Here is a 17099-nt window from a genome sequence, read left to right on the forward strand (position 1 = left end):
TACATTAAGATGAAGGAGGAACGCTTTGGCTTTGCAGCCAGGTATTATAGCCTCTAGCGATGGAGAATATACAGACTAACAAATTACTTTCATTCTATCTGAGTAGGTGCACTTCAGAGCCAGTTGTGTTTACAATGTGCCTGAGGAGATGGAGGATTGACTTGCCAGTCAAATTGTAAATCCATTTTTTGAATAAAACCAACATGACAAAAAAAATTGACCCGCAAGCGTCTACAGTTTAGCACCTGACATTTGTGGTTTTCAAACAGTTACTCCCATCAATACGGATGAATCAAACATCACAGCAGATTTCAAAAGAGGGGGAGAAAAACACAAACAAACAAGCAGAAAAAATTAAAGAAATATGCCTCGGCTTCAACAAGCAATGCCATCCTAAGATACCAGGCGCAAATGTTGTTACACATCTTATCCAGATTTCATGATCAGAACTTTAAGGTACATATTTTCACGTGTTCTTGTTGTGCACGGTGAACAAATTCTTTAGAAGATGTTGAGAATAAAGCTGTAGGAGCACAAAGTATGACCACTGTCCCAAATTACAGGGATGTGCAGTATATCTACATGATATATTCATATTCTACAATATGCAGTCTCCATCAGGAGGCCAAGAGGACTTTTTTATGGATTAAGATAAGTCAAGGTAATAAAAAACTATTCTTTCTCTTGACTTTACTGTGTATGTTTGCTCTTCAGCTTTTGAGCCATAGTTAAAAATAAAGAAAAGTGTCCGTGTCTAATGTGACCAGTAGAACAATTCGGATATGCCACGTTCGGCCATCTTAAGAGAGGGGTGGTGATGGACCTCCAATCCAAAAATCACTGTTAACATCCTTGTTTTACAGTATCACTGCATTTCTAACAACAGCAGAGCCGAAAAGGCTAAACCTGCACGTTAGAACATGATTTTGGATTAAGTAATGACTAATTCACCCGCTTACAATTGAATCTGAATGTGCCTCACATTATCCTTTTAACCACAAAATAGTAGTACGACTGCTATTTAATTCACAGCATTTTGGCTCATTTAACCACTGATGCCATACACTATAAAGGGGTTGTGCATTGGATGTTTCACTAACCACTGTGCGCAGACAACTCTATTGTTTTTCCCCAATCATCTGGTTGCAGTTATTAAAAACTGTATCTTAGAGGGGGAGAGTGTCCTTATCTGTTGTGTGATTAACACAAGTGTCAGTGTAATTAGCCTTTTTGAGGCTGCAATTAGACTACAGTGTGAAAACAGTGGGCACTCTGCATTACATCACATGCTGCGAAGGACCTGCTGAAATGCACAGATAAAACAGTCAAAGCAAAGTGGTTTGCAGGCAGCATACGCTGGATGTCACTCAAACTGCTAACAAGTGTGCATGTTCAAAGTTGCACCGCTCGTCTCTGAGATAAGAGAGAATTTCTTGATAATGCCTTATGCAATTATTTTTTTTTGTGAGCTACTTTTGAGTGTAAGCACCGTCAACCTGACACAGTATCATCACAGCTGTCACTGGGAGACTTATGAGAAGCCATCGCTGAATACGCTGGTGAGGTAAACATATCACTGCTTCTCAAATGGATTTAAAAAAATAAATAAATAAAAAAAAATCAATAAGTGTAATGAGATTGGCAAACAGCTAAAGCAAACACAGGCTTGTTTGAGTTCACAGGAACTCGCAGTACATTTCTTCTAATTCAACAAATTAGCCAAAGCAAATCTTTACACTTGATGATAATTACAATGTGCCCTGGCTGTGATTATAAAAAGAAACAATAAAGCTCCATCAGAACACACATTAAATGTGGTATACTTCAGCGTGTCCTGTACAGCCGTCGTGTCACATGGCAAATGGATGAATAAATAATGCTCACACCATTCTAAACCCTTTATTCACATCCCTGCTGTGGTTCCATGATTGATTCCTTGCATATTCTTCATATTTATCATACTGCAATTACACTCAAGCAAGGGCGGAAACTCAAGTATCTAAAGCCAATGTTTTTCCATTAGCTTCGAGTGCAACCAATAAAATGTTATGAAGCTAAGAGTGGTGGAACATGGTTTAATATGCACTCCCTGGCTCTTACCTTTCCTCAATGACACAGGCCCTTAAAGGGCCCTTCTTAGACAGAGAGAAGGAAAGAGGAGATAAGCCAGTCTGTAATGTACAGAGCAGTTTGCTGTGTATATCCCTACCCTGCTCAATCTCCCAGAGGAAGCGTGTAGCCTCTTCTAGAATAAATGGGAGTGATTTAAACTAACGTGCCTCCCCGCTGAGCTTCTTTATGTTTGTTGTGAGAAAACCACCCCGTGCTCGAAACTAGCTGTGGCCTTTAGCCAGAAACAAAAGTGGATATAGCTACAGCATGCGTCAAGAAAAAGATATGTGCAATGTGTGCTACCAGACAAAGTAAACAGAGAGGATATAAGGCTTAAATCCGACAGATGAGCGAAGAAGCTTTTCTAAGTACTTTTATGCATCCACACTTAGGCTGAACTTCAGAAGTTTCCCCTTAAATAGCTTTGAATTCAAGAACATCAAACTTTTTCAGTTTTTTCCAGATATTTTCAAGGGACGTTTACATACTTTAGGGTTTTTATGCTTAAATTATATATAATTTGCAACAACTGTCACTTGCTGCTTCTAGAGGTGCCACAATGATGGATTGTGCATAAAAATCTGCTATTCTCTCTGCGCTCTGCGTGTGTTTTTTACTGTGTGTGTGTGTGTGTGTGTGTGTGTGTGTGTGTGTGTGTGTGTGTGTGTGTGTGTGCAACCCCTGCAGCCTCTTTTGGCTGATGGGACCATCAATTGAAAATTAACAGTGAACTCAGTAACCATTAACAGGAATGAGGAGTTTTTTTATAGTTACTTTACACTGCAATACAGAACTAAAGGCACTTTGTCTGGTACTTATGGTAGTTTTCATATTTCCGTGGTCAAGCACACGAGTACTGGCCAAAATGAGTGTATCAAGCAGTAGATTACACCAGAATACGCCAGCAGCTGGCTGCAATTATGGCCATATTGCCCCTGCTTCATTTCTCTCCTCTTTAAGTGTGGGAATCTACCTGCAGACGTAATGGCAGTTAATCAGCTATTATCCCTGTTCCGAATGGGCAAAGCTTTAAGTGCGAGTTATCAGTCACAAAAATGACAATCTAAAAGTCAATGGCATCTTGGCTGAAGTGCAATTCAACTTTGGGAATCTTAAATACCTGTGAGTCTCTTTTTATTTCATGCCCATATTTTCTGGTAATGTGTGTATAAATCTTCTCCTTTCACCTAAGAACTGTGAGTGTACGAGTGACTACAAGGCCTTATAGTGTGAGGAGACTGAGAAAGTGTCCTGGTCATTTCAGTGAATTTGATGCATATGAACATGTACAGTATATACATGTATATCTGTATATGTATATGTATCTATATATATACAGATATATAGATACATATATGTACACAGACAGCTTAAGACCTACCAGACTTCCCAATTTAGATGATGAGGAGTTGTTTCTGTGCTTGAGCAGACCACATCCCTCCATGCCAGGGGCATCCTTGTGGTTTCCATGGATACGAGGCCCACCAGCTCCCTCAGATGAGGAGCGTAGACGCCTCTCCATGCGCAACACCTCATGGTAGGGGCTGGCACTGCTACACATAGAAGCTGGAGAAAAGAAAGAAACAAAGAGAATCGCAAAGTCAGACACACCGAAAGATATATTGAATTTAAATGAAACTGTTGGGATATGATCATCTTTTTTATTGTATTCTAATGAACTCAGACTTACTTACTGGAAGGAATATGGTTTCTCTCATAAAACTAAATGACAATGCCACTTTTACTCATTCAGCACCATAAATTAACTTAAATCTCCCCTTCATAAAGCTGTTCAGCAATATTGCTTTCGTTGAAATGGTATTTATTGTTTCGCAATAATCAAGTTTAGTCGGATTATCTTACACCAAGTTTGCTATATAATAATAAAACGAGAGAATGAATGTTGGATTTCAGGGGAACCACTCCTCGATCGGACACGCAGGATGTTGTTAGAATTGCTCTATTTTCCATCTACAGACACATCGAAGTGAAACATCCTCTAATAAAGCAAGAGACCATTTAAAAAAAAACAAAAAAAACAGGACATGATTCTAGCCCTTTTCTGTCTTCCTCTTTCTCGTTCCTCCTCCACCCACACATGCACTCGGATGCATACTGCACAAAGATAGCTTTCCCTGTGTTTTTGCATGTCTTCTTTCAACAGCTCTGTTTTTGCATACTCTGTAAAATGGTAAGCACCAAAGAAGCCACGTGATCACATTATTTTCTTCCTCTTTCAACCACAGTGCTGTAATTTCAGACAATCTCATCCGTAAAGATGAAAAGAATATAAGGAACCACATCACAGGGGTCTGTGATAGTGAACGGATCAAACTAGTTTGTGTTTTTCACACCAACACACAAGCTCACCCTGTTTTCTCTTGAGACTGTTTACATCCCACGCGGCTTATGAGCAAACAATCATAATCATCATTCCTTACTTCTCTGCAGGTCTGGATTGCAACACCCATGTGTTCGCAATATCAAAAAAGAATGTAGGCCATTAGTGCCACGCTAAGTGAGTGTTGGCAGATGGTCCTACCATCGTGCCAATTTTGTATTGCACAGCAGCACAAATTGTGCGAGTTTCTGTTGTAACAGAAATATGTCACCCTGTTTGTGATAGTTATATTTGAGTGAAATAGTTATCTATACTTTATTGTTTTTTTTATTGCTAGTTCAAAGTCTGACACGAGGCAAACAGTCGTGGGGAATCGTGAAATTGGGCTACAGATTAATGGGGAAAGTTTCTCTCGGTGTTTCTTCCCGTTTGTTACCAAGTGAAAGCCAAACAAAAGCCACTCGGTAAAATGCTACAGGAGCTAAAGTCAAAGTGATCGTCATCTGAGGTGTACATTTTCGGAATGCTGTCGGCACTGGTTTATTAAGCTGTATTGCCGTTTTACAGATTACCTGTCCAGACTGCTGGTAGAATGACTGACAGCATAACAAACTGGCAAATTTCTTGTTATATTGGCAGTTTTTTTTCCCCAAAACATGGAATTAGGAAATCATTTTACAGCTGGAAAAGCTTTATTCTCTATGTGTCAAAGCTTATCATTGACTTAAAGGTGGGGTATGAGATCTTGGAAAAACAGTTCCTGCAAGCTATATTTTTGAAAATACACAACCTTGCCTCTCCCTTCAGCCCACCCCTCGAAACCACGCCTTCAAAACACATGAACGAATCACGAGTCTGTGAACGCGCAGGGTGGAGGGGTGAGGGGGGCTGACGGTTGATTGGCATGTCAGAATCCAATAGAAGTAACTCTCATCATTACTTCTATTGGTCAGACATTTCCTCTTGCTACACCCCTACAATGGACTAAAAGATAAAAAAAAAAATTCCAAATATTTTAGTGGGTGCAATGGGGTCGTGAGGAGGTTTTCAGACAATATGATAAAAAATGCTCCAGAAAACATCTCATACCCCACCTTTAAGTGTTATTTAAGTAAATTTGCAACACCTCCAAACCCAAACTCTAACCAATCTGTAATGAAACGTCATAGATTTTTATTGGCCTCCATTTTACACTTGCTCAGTTATAAGAATGTGGAGGTAGTCAAAGCAAACAGCGCAGAAGGAAATTTACAGTCAAGCTCATTTTGGCAGGTTGCTGTTCATTATATTGAATGTCACTGTTTAGCTTTAGATATTACATTAGACATATAAGGAATAATATAATATTATCTCCTTGAATCAAGAGGAAAGTACAGCAAAAGCCGGAAAGTCAGTGAAAAGTCACGCACACACACATAAGTCAACAAATAAAGAGCATTTTGCTCCATTTACAACAAACTAGACTGTTCATAACCACACCCACTGCCGACGCACAGCGAAACGTAAGTGCGGTTAATGCCCCGTCCAAGTCTTTCATGGAGCTGTCACCACAAAGGAATTTCAATCAAGGAGCAAAGAGACATGAGTTGAATCATAGAAAAGGTTTGTCTGTGTCTGACATCCGTGATGAGAACTCTAGTTGTGTAACTGTTTGTCACTGACTTTGCGTGTGAATCAGATTTTTTTTTTCACATGTCGCTTGCTTGAGTTTCATACCTGCGTGTGGTTTCCTCAAGTGAGAGGACCTAGGTTCATGGCAGCCGCAGAAACTTCCTCTTTCTTGAAAGGAGAGCGTGGTTCTCGCCCTCCTTTCCGACTGCTCTGGGTTGGAGTGACAACCCTCACTGCGCACCACGCATGTCTCACTCTCACTTGTGGTCTCTGTGTGGTAGCCGGTCTTTTTCTCCAGCACCAAATCCTTGCTCTTCTCGGGTGGTCCCTCTTTCTTTGCCTCCTGTCTTTCCTCCTCCCTCTCCTCCCTCTCCTCAAGCGATTGTTCCTGCAGAGGCAGGCAGGGCACCGCTGTCTCGGGCTCTGAGAGGGAAACAGCGGTTTCATAGTCTGTGTTGGCCGTGCTGGGGGGAGGAAGTAACGGTTTCTCATCGCTGGATTGGGCTGGAGTGAAGAAAACCTGGACAAAGGATAATCTAATGAGTACGTGAACAAACATATTTCACTGGCTGTCTCATGAGCTTACAAAAGACTTGTTTTAGTATTTTTGAAGAGCTTTGAAGAAGCTCAAAAGGCCAAAAAAAGAAATAACAAAGCTGTGTTCCTGCGGACCTTTAACGTATTTGAGAGCTCAGGGGTGACAGATTTCACCAGCCAGTTTGCAGACAGGTGCATTTACATTTACCTTAGCTCCTTTAGTAAAAGGATGTCTTATTCTCTCAAATTCACCTCACGTTTCAGGTTGCAAAAGGCCTTATTGAACAGTTAAAATGTTAGACAGGAGCTATAAGACAGCTTAGCCAAAATAAACATGGAGGGGGGGGGGGGGGGATCAGCACTTTACTAAGTGAACAACAGGGTACCCCCATGGAGGTGGTTCTTGATATCCAAAGACAACTGTGGTTGAAATATTCCTGTTTTTTCTGGTTCTTTCCTTTTAGACGTGTAATTTCCTCTTTGAAAGTTAGATTAGATTAGATTGTACTTTATTCATCCCACAACGGGGAAATTCACTTGTCACAGCAGCAACAACACACATGAACAAGAAATAAAAAAAGAGAGAAATTAAAAAAAAAAGAGAAAAAGCAAGTACTAAAAAGTAAAGTGACCAAAAAGTAAAGTGACCTAGTATAAATAATATTGCACATTGTGAGGTTGAAATGAATAAAAATATAAATAAATACGGAAAGTCTGTCAGAACACTGCCTTTTATTTTCTTAACCTCGTTTGATTACAAAGCTTATTCGATAAAAGCACTGCACTACCTGGGAGGAAGAGACCACCGCGCTGAAGGTCTCTGTAGCAGGAGGAGGGTCAGGTGGATCAGTATCAGTAGCCAGCCCAGGCACACAGGCAGAGACTGGAGTTAAACCAGATCCGGGACTGGGAGCTGGAAGTGCGTCCATCTCAGATACAGAGTCCTCTGTGATGGGAATGAACTCTGAGGGGGTAATGGCTGTGGTTCGATCTTCTGATATCATTGGGGACTGGAGCGAACTCTCACCCCCCGGACCGACTAGTTCACCAGGCCACGACCCTGGAGTGAGCTCTCCTGCCCCTGGAGTGACAGTGGTAGAGCTTGGAGGTTCCAGATTGACTTCTGGGGGTCTGTGGTGATCAGATGTGCGGGAGAAGCGGTGGTGAGCTGAGAAAGACTTGGGCAGTAGTTGTTTTTTCTGGCGTGATGAGCGCCTGTTGTTATTACTGCCCGCACTACAGTCATCGAGGAACCCGGAGTCGTCCCCTTCATTTGTCCCTGAGCTGCTGATGCAGTTGATGAACACGTTTCGATTGGTTGTGGAGGAGGACGAAGAGGCCTTTTCAAAGTCCTCAGTCTGAGAGCGTGGGATTTTCTTTTGCTTGTGGCTGCCAAACCCAAAAGAGTGGCGTGACTTGGGACGCCCGCCACCCTCACTGAACCCTGTTGACACCGATGTCGTTACTGTCTGCTGGTTATTTCCATTTGCATCAGTGCTCTGTGTCAAAGGAGGTGTGAGGTTTGGTTTGACAGGCTGAACTCGTGGCTCACTGTTACGTTTAGCTGTGAAACTGAGCGATGGAGTGCGGAAAAGGCTCCGGCGTTTCCCGGTGCTGCCAGAACTGGAGTTGGTGCTGGAAGGAGAAGAGGTGTGGACGCCGTTTCCCACCCCGCCTGAAGACGGAGAGGAGGGGAGAGACTCCTGCCTCTTACTGCTGCTGCGGCGAAAGATTGGCAGGCGGGACACAAGTGTGGAACGGCGAGTGCCTGATTCCCCCATTTAGAAGCTGAGACAGTGAGGCACTCTGTGGGAACAAACAAACATCGACACAATGAGGCAACAAAGCTGAACAAAAACAGTCTGTGAGAGGACGTGGTATTCTACATCCATCCATCCATCCATTATCTTCCGCTGGTCCGGGGATCGGGTCGCGGGAATATTCTAATATTCTACATATTTGTGTTTAAATGAATGCAAAAAGCTTCAGTGCACAGACTGTTTTTATAGAGACATTAAGGGTTTTAATTAAGGGTTCACACTTCCCATTGAGCTGAACAAGCTCCTGCTGGATCTTTACCCCTCAAAGGCTTCTGCTGCAAATAGTTGTGTCAAGTTTGAACAATGAAAACCTTTCAAAATGCAAAGTGGTCCTCAACTCTGACAACACACAGCATACTGAAGATATCTAGACGAGGTGGAGATCAGTTTTTGGACAGATATGAGGAGATTAAAGATAGTCTGCCACAAAGAAGAGGCCTCACAGTGTTTCTGATGTGCATCGTGAGGTCAAACAACATGATCTGTACAGAAAACACAAAGCTTATACCGACAAAATAAAAAGTTCTAATTCAATTTAAATGTGATTACAGCGGGTAAGAGATGTGGGAAGTTGGGTTCGCTAAATAAAAAAGTCCCGATGAAAACTTTAGAACCATCTTATATCTCCGCCATATATGAATGGGCCAGATTCCAAACCTAAGCGTGTCAGCTTCGCACCGCAACTTTCTTCCAACAAATAATGATGTGTTCACCTATCAGTGTGCATACACGGAATGAGCTGACTCCGATACAGTCCTTCAGCTCAGCTCTCACAAGCGTAATAGAAAGAGATTAAAGGCTGAGAGCACAAGATGCCAAAGAAGACAAAAGAAACCAAAACAATTAACTGGAGCTCTTAACAGAAACAGTACAGAGAAGTTTGATGGAAAACCCTTCATTTCCTCTCCCTCGTGCTGAGTTTTTCTAAGTAATCTTCAGTCCAAACACAATAACTACAGTTTTAAAAACGTTGAAATCTAGGTCAAAGTCTTACAGTTAGTCCAAACTGACCAAAAGTCCCCTTCTTGACTCATAGTAAGATGAAGCATTCACTTCAAAAGATACTCACGTTTCCATTGTTTTCTGCCAAAAATAAGCTTAAATCATGATTTTGTCCTTGTGCTGTTGAAGAAGTTGCCTTCTAGCTGTAAGAGACTCAGGTGTTTTTGGTCTCTGTGTAATAAGCTTACATTAACACCCTTCCCTAAAGTGGCTATTAGAGTCTGACCTCCTTGAGAGCAAATTTGATAGGGTTTCACCTCACTATTGTCCCACACAAGCTCACTTCGATCACGCAGGCTAATGTGAATGGTGAACTGATGCTCACCGCGTGTGTTGTGGAGTTTTAGTCGGTGCAAACACAAACAGTTGCAACCAGGTGCATGGATGGAAGAGGCAGTAAATGGTACATTACATAGGAATATAGTCTGGATTAATGTGTTACAGTCCATGGGCCAGCTTTCTTAGTCTCGAAAAACCCAGGTGAGCTACATGAAGCCCACAACCCCTCCTCCCCTACACGTCAGCCAATAGTCCTCCTGGTGAAGCTATGATCTCCTCCGAGACAACGGACAGACGTCACAACCCAGCCATTTGACCAGGTCATAGCGCTCTGACCTGGCTCATTAAGACAGGCTTAACACCCTCCACACAGTTGGACAGAGATTAAAATAGATTGAGAAGGCCTCTCTTGTTTATCTTACCAACAAGAAGGGGGGATTAATATTCAAAGTGATGGCTAAAATGTATCAGACTCTTTACGAGAAGTAAAAAATCAGGTTAATCTTACATCAATGTCGATGACAACTATTAATAGTCATACCGTACTTACAATGGTGTTTAGTCCTACTGCAGCTATGCAACTGAGACATTTCTCGATCTCCTAAAACAAAATCCTAAAGTGCAAAAAGGAAGGTAGCGCTGCACTGGATAACTCGCTGGCATCCTCGCCGCTCAATTACAGCACAGCAAACGAGACTACCTGCGAAGGAGAAGCAAAGCGCCACCTCATCTCAGTTCCTCTTCCCGATGCAGCGCTGCTGTGATGAACTCTAAACCGAAGCGAATCGGCTGATAGTTTACATGACTTCCATTTCATTGTGGATGCAGAAGTTTAAGGTCATTCGGAGAGGACCAAAACTCACTTTTGTTTGAATGCTTTTCAAACATCTTCACTTTCCTGACATTTTGCCACTGCCGCACACGTAATGTCCACACCTCAAATCAGTCAGATTACCACCAGGCAAGTTATGCCCTGCCACTGCGTGGCTGCTCCTTTCTTACCGGCACACCCTACAACTTGAGCCCACTCTAGCTGATGATAAGTAGACTGATATCTCATACTTTACCCTAACAGCAAACTCAGGTTTCATCAGTCAGTTTAAAGGAATATGAGGTGTGTGTGTGTGGCGTAAATGACTGGGTGTTTCCACCGAAACAGGTTCTTGATGGGATCGTTTCTATCTTACAACTGTATAACCATAATCATCTCTTACATCTCAAAGAGGATAATATGTCAGTCAGTGTCATACTGTTGTGCTTACTACTGAAACCCTACGCCCATATCAATAAATATATTGTGGCACTACAATGTATGAACAGGGAGATTTGATTCTGAAGAAACGTAAATGTAGCCTGTGAGGAAAACAACGACAACGTGAATGTTACAACCAAGTAGAGAGGGATGTGTTGCTGTTCTTTTAACTCGCATACAACACAGATTATAATACTCAGTCTATGTGACATCTGGGTATCGCCTACAGTGTTTGGGTCTTGAGTCTGCCTGTGACAGAAACTCACAAATAACCTACTAAATCAGTTGAAACAATCTGTTTGAATATCATCTGTTTACGCAGGATTTGAAATGACAAAATGTAATCTCTCCCCTTTTGCCTGACAGAAACATTACTCACGTGAATACAAGAAAACCATCTTGTTATGAGCCAATAAAACTACAAGAAACCAATATCTTGACACCCCTGCTGTTTGGAAACAGGCAGAGCTCATCGCGAACGTTCATCTATACACTCGATGTGTTAATAGGGAAGACAGTGGTGGGCCAAAAGCACCAACGTAGACAAAACTAAGAAAATACATGCAAAACAAAGGCGGGTATGTTCCCAGCGCAGAGCCTGGCTTTTAAACGCAAGGTTTCGACATCACCAAACAGTGGCTGTTAAAAGCAAGCAGCAAACGAAAAGCACACAAGCACAACTGAGGGAAAGATTGTTAAGGAGCGATATATCTTAAACTAAGTTACTTTGACAATATTATTCAGAGCACTATACGCAAAGGTTGGATGAGAATTACAGCGACAGTATAACACAGTTATTACTATAAGTTAGGTCATTTATTAACTGAAACAGGATTTTGCATTACATGCCTGCGACATGTGGCATTGATGGACACAGTCACACAGTGATATGCAGGTTTCAGCTTAAGTGACTGAGACAAGAGACAGCTGTCAGACTTCATAACTCTTACACTACAGGCCAAGACGTTTCACAAGGGTTTTCACAACCTCTAGATATAAACACTCCGTCTCTCTTAAAAGTGTAGCTGCTTGTGTTTCTTGCACCTCGTCATGACTTGTGATTGGAGGCTGGCACTTGCACGGTCTGTTAACAGCATGAATCTGTCCTCAGTGACTGGGCCTAATCGTGTTGGTACTGTGTACAACAGTATAATCAACAGTAGTTAGAGCCGCTCCACAACACCGGCTCCTCCTCATCAGGGTTCACACGAAATAACCATACCTAGTCAGCATATCAAGCGGTGTACGTGGGGTTATCTTCACACATGGAAATGCATATAACCAGCAGCAGCAGCCCTGCGGGCCGCCTCAGCTGTCAAACCAAAAACGTCAACAACGCTTTGAACCTTAAATCCCTACTAGCTAGCTGGCTCACTTCACTGACACTGAGGCGCTAATCATCCATGCGACAGTATATCGATACAATAATGTCTACGGCTTCCTCCACACCGCAAAGGTTGACGGTACCCGGCGGAAGTGCTCTGTAAAAGGTACGTCCAGCGGTCTGGGCGGTCAGGCTAGCAGACAGCGGACAAACACTAAAACGTCAGTTAACGCACGTACGCTACCTTCAGAGGGTTCGCAGAATCTCTGCGGAGGCTCTTCAGTGCAGAAAAGGTTGGATATATCTTCGCCTTGTGCTCACGGGAGTTACTGTAACCGACATGAGGATGCCTGGAGTCGTACAATGGTACTGAAATCGCACTGAGGTAGTACCTTGTGTGGCAGTGACGCCAATATCACACCTCAGTGACGTGGAGTCTCTTTCCTCCTTCCGCGTTGCAACGACGGACCGCGAGCGTGCGCCGCATTACGTCCTTACGCCTCCTTCCTACAACATCGCATCCCTCAGCAGGTGGATAGGTGGACAATTCAGTCGGTTTTCTGACGAACATCAAATGTCTAAAACTAATCGAAGTTGAAAAAAAAAAAAAAAAAAACATTTTAATGATGGCAAAGATTTAGGGGGTGGGCTTGGCACTCTTTGCTTCCCTGAAATGTTTCCTCTTTCTTTGTGCTACCATATTGGTTTTTTTCCCCATTTTATTGAGCCAACACATTGGAATTCAAGTAGGGAAGCGACAGCATGTACGGATACCTCAAGACCCAAATCATTTGTCAGTCTTTAGTAGCTACCTAGTTCACGCCTCAAAAAAAGGTCCTATGAAGAATCCGTAAAACACAGTTCACCACCTGAAAAATTTCACAAAACTAAAAACAAAGGCCTCGAGTGCTTCTATACTGTCCCAGATGCAAAATCTATGGTTTCATGAATACGCATCTTAAATTCAAGACCGTTAATAATCCGTTTGTCTGCAGAGGGATAATGTGGGACAATCTTAACAGTAGAACAGAAGAGTGTTTTGTGAAGGAGTTAAAACCGTTGATTTTTGCCAAATGACGATATACAGCTATTTAATAATGAATCCAATATTTACACGACTGCAGAAACATAATGTAAACATAGACAAAAAAGAAATTTATTTAAAAAGTTTTATTTGTTGAAACCCCTACAGAGCAAAGCACACGTGTAGCCTTTCCAGCAAAACAGTAGTTCCACATCTTTACATGGTATATACATATACAGACACCCACCACTTTGTACACTAATCACGATCCTCAGCAGAAAAAAAAGACCACGTAGGGACTAATGCACTATGACAAATCTAAGTGTTTCCGAAGGAGGACAAACATTTACTATGAGAATTTAAAATTCAAATCCATCTCAGAAAAACCCATTTAAAAGCTCAAAATAGCCTTTCAACTCAGTGCAAAATGTCTTTAAAGGCATCTGCGTCCTCTCTTCGGTTCTCCAGCCCCTTTTGATAATATTGCACACACACACATTATACACACCTGCAAAGCCAAACATTTGCAGACATGCTACAGATTTCTAAAGTGCTAGCTTGTATGAAGATTGAGAGCCAGCCTGCGCATAATATAGTTCCAAGTTTATAACTGGAAAGCAGGATAATAGAGGTGCATTCTAATTTATTTTGTCACTGTATTATAAGTCTTATAGTTACCTACAACCGTGTTGTGACTACCAACAAACGCGAAAAACAAACCTTAAATATCTAAGAACATTCATCTATTTGTTCTGTAGTTATTACATTCTGTGTGGAAAACAACTGAACTTGCGCTTGAATGCATAGAATTTTGAAAAAAAAAAAAAAAAAAAAGTCTGTATTAAAATGAATTCAAAAGGTCTGCAAGGACTGGAGTGAAAATGAATTTGCACATACCTGCGGGACAAATTATGCACAATGTCACAGGAACTAAACATTACATTTTCAAGCTGGAGAACATTTGTGAGGTTTAACATAGAAGAACATTTATTAAACATTTAAATCCAAAGCAAAAAAATATATATAAGTAAGTAAAACCAAAGCTTCAAACCAACACCACAGAAAAGGTGGAATAGGAGGCGGTTCGATTTGATAAACTCCCTTGACAAAAGGCAGCGGAACAGGGTAACATCTGCTTACAGTAATTTCCATCAACAATGATCCACCAGCAAGCATCAACTAATTACATGAACATTTATGATGTACTTTATCTCACTGAAAAGAACAGTCTGGATTAATATGAACTATGCATTTAAAAAAGCATTTCAAAAGATCAGCTTATTGTCAGACATGAACAAAAAGCTGAAAGAAACTCAACTATCACAAAGCGAACTGTAAAATCAAACCAAACGGTTTCTGTCAGGAAAGGTACAGTAGTTAAGGTTTTCCAGGCTTGACTGATAGAGGTAGGTAACACTGGGCCCAAATCAGGGCCAGAAACCTGAGAAAACACACACAAACCGATTACCCTAATCCTCCAGAAATCTAGATATATATAGATGTACAACAAACCCATGTGCAGGCACGTATACAGTATGTCACTATGAAAAAACAAAAACAAAAAGTCTTTAGCGTGCTGTCAGACTTCAGCATCTGAGCTGATCCAGTCAAAGCAAAGCATCAACTTGGGTGTCTGACAGCCAAACACACAGGAAGATAAAAATCATGCTACAGTTAATGTGAGTACACAGTGCAATTTAACAGTGGTTTTGACAGCTAAAGGTGATGTTCTTGCGAGATAGCACTTTTTGTAAGAACCTGAATAAACTGTTAAAAGGCTGCGAGGCCACACAGCTGTGTGTGTGTGTGTTCGGTGAATTCAAGTCAGCACCAGAGCAAAAAAAAAAAAAAAAAAAAAAAAAAAAAAAAAAAAAAAAAAACCTGGCCATCAGTGATGTTGCAGTTTTCAAACATATGTGTATACAAGTTTGTGATGTTAAAAAGTTACATTGTGCTGTGCAACAGAAAAGTGAGTCATTTGTAGACACCATTTTTAAGCCTTGGCAGACCTTTGCGAGTGTGAATGACAGACAGTGTGCTGATTGCGGAGTGTCGACTACATTTAAAGTAGAGAAGCCAACTAGGTAGTGATCAAACTGATTAAGTTTATCATGTGCATGGATTCATTCATTGTGCAAAACCAGCTAAAAAAATAACTGTAGAAAAGAAAAAAAAAAAGAAAAGGAAAAGTAGTGTTTTCAGTGATGAAGTTAAGAGTAAATGGTCATAACTGACACCAGTGTGTGATCAAACTATACCTACAGTAAATCCACAGTATTTATATTTGTGCTGCGACACCATCATCTGCTTAATAGAGTAAACCCAGTGAAAAAAAAAAAAAAAAAAGAAAAGAAAAAAGGCAAAGGCACTAGCTTTAAAAAGTAGCTACAAGGCTCTCAGAGCAACAAAGATGACACCTAAACTTGTGCTGCTATGTTCAAAGGAGAAAACAGCCAATGACAACTACACAGTAATTTACACACAATATAATCTATAATAATAAACCTGACATAAGAGAAAGTGTAAGCTTAAAGGTATGTCATGTTAAAACAAATATTTAAAGTGACTGCAAACTGTGCAGCCAGTTCAGTGTTAACAGCTGATCCCAGCTGGCAATTTAAAAAAAAAAAAAAAATCTACATACAATTAACAGATGCAGAGACTTTGGTATGCAGAGGAAACCTTTTTACATCTATACCAAACTCTGAAGACCTCTAAAATGTGGACAACTCACAGGCCTGTCATTTCAGATCATGTGATCTTCAAGAGAGCGATTTAGATTTAGATTGAACTTCCGTCACCCTGTCAGTAACACCAGCTCTTTACAGAACACGTCAAATATTAAACAAATTCAGGTGCCAATGCGTCAACATCCTCCATCCCTCCTCAGAAGGTCAGTCTCTTAGGAGTGATGAACTCCTCCAGTTTAATCTTTCCGCTGCCCATGAGACCGAAAGCTGGATACATTGTTCCAGAGCAATCCACCTGCCTCTCGTAAAGGCACCGCATGGTGTCGGCATCGTAAAAATACACTCGGCATGCGTCATAATCCAAGCAGATGCCCAAGCGCTGTGGCATGGGAAGCATGCGATTGCCAGGGTCGCCCGACGGTGCGTTTGCTGTGGAAACCGAAGAGGATGAAGAGGCCTTGGGGATGAAGAGTTTGCCCATGCCCAGCGTGAGGAGCGTAAAGGGCTGGGACACCTCATAACATGCGTCTTCACTGCCGCTGTCATGCCCACTGTCATGGTCATACCTGGTGAAAGAAACGAGGAGGAGCATATGATTTTTGGTTGAAGTGGGTCCAGGGGTAATTTTGGAAAATTTAATTAAAAAAAAAAAAAAAAAAAGTAATGCAGAGTTACACCTATTGATCACCATCAAACACAAATTTGCTGATAATTTTCCAATTAGTTGTTTAAAGTTATTAATTCAATACTGTATAAGAAATTTTGTCTGATGGTCCAAAACACAAAAGCATTACAGGACTTCAAAGACACCTGGCGAGCACCAATATTCAGATTTTAAAGAGCTTTGTGAGACAGACTGTAAGAGGGATGGTTAAGCAGGAATAATATCAATCATTTCCAGATAATTTCTTTCAAGCGTGTGTGAGGGGTGGTGGAGCATATTCAGCCCTTTAATTAAAGGCTGAATGCTGCGTGATGCTCATCTTATGCAATTACCATTGAATTAATTTTCATTTGTTTAAATAATGTGCTCCTTTACATGCTTTTACATGAGCTGATTTCAGTGAGAAAGGCCAGCTTTGTCAGGAAGTAAGCTCTTTACGAGTT

The 17099-nt window shown here is 41.3% G+C and overlaps 2 protein-coding genes across 7 annotated transcripts in view; both read right to left on the bottom strand.

Annotated features, from left to right (window-relative positions):
• ccser1 (coiled-coil serine-rich protein 1) overlaps nt 1-12614 on the bottom strand; it is a 112370-nt gene extending 99756 nt beyond the window's left edge. For all 3 annotated transcript variants that reach the window (XM_075467791.1, XM_075467792.1, XM_075467793.1), the window contains exons 1-4: nt 12523-12614; nt 7390-8407; nt 6170-6584; nt 3494-3678 (exon numbers count right to left, since the gene is read on the bottom strand). In XM_075467791.1, the coding sequence (XP_075323906.1) occupies nt 3494-3678; nt 6170-6584; nt 7390-8382 (1593 nt within the window). In that variant the 5' untranslated portion in view covers nt 8383-8407; nt 12523-12614. The remainder of the gene's footprint in view (nt 1-3493; nt 3679-6169; nt 6585-7389; nt 8408-12522) is intronic.
• Nucleotides 12615-15164: 2550 nt separating this feature from the next.
• The window catches only part of trim36 (tripartite motif containing 36), a 28028-nt gene continuing 26093 nt past the window's right edge, over nt 15165-17099 (bottom strand). For all 4 annotated transcript variants that reach the window (XM_075467795.1, XM_075467794.1, XM_075467796.1 and 1 more), the window contains exon 13: nt 15165-16558. In XM_075467795.1, the coding sequence (XP_075323910.1) occupies nt 16189-16558 (370 nt within the window). In that variant the 3' untranslated portion in view covers nt 15165-16188. The remainder of the gene's footprint in view (nt 16559-17099) is intronic.

This window comes from Odontesthes bonariensis, chromosome 6 (assembly GCF_027942865.1).
Source record: "Odontesthes bonariensis isolate fOdoBon6 chromosome 6, fOdoBon6.hap1, whole genome shotgun sequence".
NCBI lineage: Eukaryota > Metazoa > Chordata > Actinopteri > Atheriniformes > Atherinopsidae > Odontesthes > Odontesthes bonariensis.